We start from the raw sequence: 2860 nt of genomic DNA on the forward strand, positions 1-2860 counted from the left end.
GGTACGGCCACCGCCATTTTGGGGCGGGCTCGAACGAGGGTACGGCCACCGCCATTTTGGGGCGGGCTCGAACGAGGGTACGGCCACCGCCATTTTGGGGCGGGCTCGAACGAGGGTACGGCCACCGCCATTTTGGGGCGGGCTCGAACGAGGGTACGGCCACCGCCATTTTGGGGCGGGCTCGAACGAGGGTACGGCCACCGCCATTTTGGGGCGGGCTCGAACGAGGGTACGGCCACCGCCATTTTGGGGCGGGCTCGAACGAGGGTACGGCCACCGCCATTTTGGGGCGGGCTCGAACGAGGGTACGGCCACCGCCATTTTGGGGCGGGCTCGAACGAGGGTACGGCCACCGCCATTTTGGGGCGGGCTCGAACGAGGGTACGGCCACCGCCATTTTGGGGCGGGCTCGAGCTGGGGTACGGCGGCCGCCGAGGGAAAAACTTCCGCGGGGCCACTGTCGCCCCAAGCGGGGCCGTTTTGATTTACCGCCTTTTTATTTCTCGGTGCGCAGGCCGGGCCGGTAATTAAGGTTAAAATCCCCAAGGACAGAGACGGCAGACCCAAGCAGTTCGCGTTTGTGAACTTCAAACATGAAGAGTCTGTCCCTTACGGGTTGAGCCTGCTCAACGGGATCAAGCTGTACGGAAGGCCCATCAAAATTCAGTTCCGATCAGGTACCTGCTCAAAGAAACGTCAAATAACCCGGTTACTAGAGAGAAAGCAAAACTGCTGTCAGCACGTGACAGATTTGTCTTTAATTGGGTTAATCACACGTGGTTCTCACCAAACGCTCGCTTCCCCAGGAGGTGATGATTTCAGGGAAGGATGGTGTTGATGCTCTTGTCCCTGTGCTTCAGCAGGGGACATTTCGCTCAGTTACGGCCACGTTAATCCCTGAGCCAAGTCCTCCCTTGGGTTTTTCTTTCTGGATTATTCATTTGTACCCTTGAAAGCTGTTGTACACCATCAGGTGAGCAGTAAAAGCTGTGCCTGGTGTCGGTCGGTCAGAATATCGCCACCCAATTGCATCATTCCCGCTTGTTGCGGCGTCTCCTTTTGGAGACGGGACTGGGCGTTTCTGCAGGTCACTGACTAAACTCGACAGCTTGTTAAGCACATGGCAGCTCAAGTTCACTTCGTACCCAAGGTCCCCTAACTCGTGTTTGTTGGTCTTGTGAAATGTTTTGTTTCCCTTCAGGGAGCAGTCACGCCTCTCAGGACGGGAATCCTTCTTGTTCCCCACACGGAGCTGCCAACACTAGCCCGTCTGGCACACCGCATCCGGCCTCGAGCTGCAGCAGGTACGAGCCCCGGCAGCCTGTGCCGCGGGGACACGCGCGGGTCGCAGTAGGAAGTGGCATTTGCACAGTTTGCTGTGTCCCTGCCTCTTTTCGCTTTGGTTTTTCTTCCCTGCGGAGCAAGCACTTGAACTCCTAGTGCCCTCGGTACCCTTCCTGGTGCCTGAAACCCTAATGGTAAAAGAGAAGGGTTGTGTTTCCATGCAAGGGCAGAAAAGATCCGCTGAGGAGAAGCGGGGAGAGCACTGCCAAACGTGCGATGCCGGCGCGTCCGCACCAAGTTTCTGACCGCGGTAGCGGGAGCTTGGCCGGTTGTTTCCTTTGTAACGGGAGAAACGCGACGAGGCCGCAAACGCTCCTCGGGTAGCAATAGTCTCGAGTTTAAGGCTAAAATTCCTAATTGCTTCTTCCTGCAGATACGACAGGAGCGCTGAAGGGACGGTAGCAGCAGGGTTCTCACCGGTGCAGCGGTCTCTGCCGTCAGCCGAGAACCTTCAGAGACAAGCGGTGGTACGCTGTGAGCCTGTTCGACCCCACAGCCGCCCGCGGCTGGTGGACGACGCGCCTCAGAGCTGCCTCTCGCTCGGAGTCCCCGTCTCCTGTAACGGTCCCGAGAGGCTGCGGGGACCTGCTCTTGGAGTGCCCTGCGCCCACTGGCCCTTCTCCTCTTCTCTTTGCAGATGAGCAGCGCCGGGTGGCAGCAGCAGCCTCACTTCGCAGGGAAGCACGAGCCGCCCGGCTTCACCCCACCCGGCTACCAGCACGCTCCTCACACCTTCCACCCCTCACCAGCTCCCCCGGGGCTGCGGCGCCCCGAGACCCCAGCGCTGCGCAAGGGCCGGCTGAGCGCCCACCCCTACCACCCCGACAGCAGGCACTTTGGCCGCGAGCCGCGCTTCGGGGAGCGGGGCCACGACCACGGCCGCGCCAAGAGGGAGGAGTACAGCGATGCCAGCGCCGAGCATCACTACAGGGCGGGCCGGGAGGAGCCCAGCTATGAGGACAGGCACCGGGACGGCTGGAGCCACGACTACGACTACCGCAGGGAGAGCTACAGGGAGGCCAAGTGGCACCTGTCGTGGCATTAGCGCCCTTTTAATGAACTTGACAGCCAGAAAAGCTCCATGTTTCTTACAGAATATAAAACACATAAAAAAAGAAAAACCCCACAAAACTAAACCTGTCGGTTACCTTTTAATGTTTATAAAACATCGCAGCATAGTCCTCCTAAAGCCGCACCTCGGGGCTTTTGGCGGAGAAAGAGCCCGACATCTGAGTTCCTGCGGGAGCGGCCGGTGGCGTTGCCGAGGCAGGGGAGGGCAGCTCCCCCTCGGAGGGGCCGCGGCATGCCCGGGGCTTCCCGGCAGCTGAAATGTTTCGCCGCCGTTTTTACGGGAGTTTTAAATGTTCCTCGTCTCGGAGAGGAGGATGAAATCCTCCCGGGGCGCAGCCGCGGGTGAACCTTCCTCGTTTCGGCCCAGGGGATCCGGTTTTATCGGCGGGCGGGCCAGGCCGCGGCTCCCGACGTCCCCCGCGCCTACAGCTCCCGGCATCCCCCG

At 60.2% G+C, this 2860-nt stretch overlaps 2 protein-coding genes across 2 annotated transcripts in view; both read left to right on the forward strand.

The window, feature by feature from the left end:
• Positions 1-484: 484 nt before the first annotated feature.
• RBM7 (RNA binding motif protein 7) lies at positions 485-2475 on the forward strand (the record flags this gene model as incomplete). Its single annotated transcript, XM_026863858.1, has 4 exons — positions 485-677; positions 1202-1304; positions 1718-1811; positions 1982-2475. Coding segments are annotated over 4 exons (798 nt in total), but the record flags the coding sequence as incomplete, so codon positions are not given.
• A 172-nt stretch (positions 2476-2647) lies between these two features.
• The window catches only part of REXO2 (RNA exonuclease 2), a 4530-nt gene continuing 4317 nt past the window's right edge, over positions 2648-2860 (forward strand). The window contains exon 1 of the mRNA XM_026863859.1: positions 2648-2698. Coding sequence (XP_026719660.1) covers positions 2648-2698 — 51 coding nt within the window. The remainder of the gene's footprint in view (positions 2699-2860) is intronic.

The sequence above is a fragment of the Athene cunicularia genome (genome assembly GCF_003259725.1).
Source record: "Athene cunicularia isolate RWA chromosome 24 unlocalized genomic scaffold, athCun1 chr24_part2, whole genome shotgun sequence".
NCBI lineage: Eukaryota > Metazoa > Chordata > Aves > Strigiformes > Strigidae > Athene > Athene cunicularia.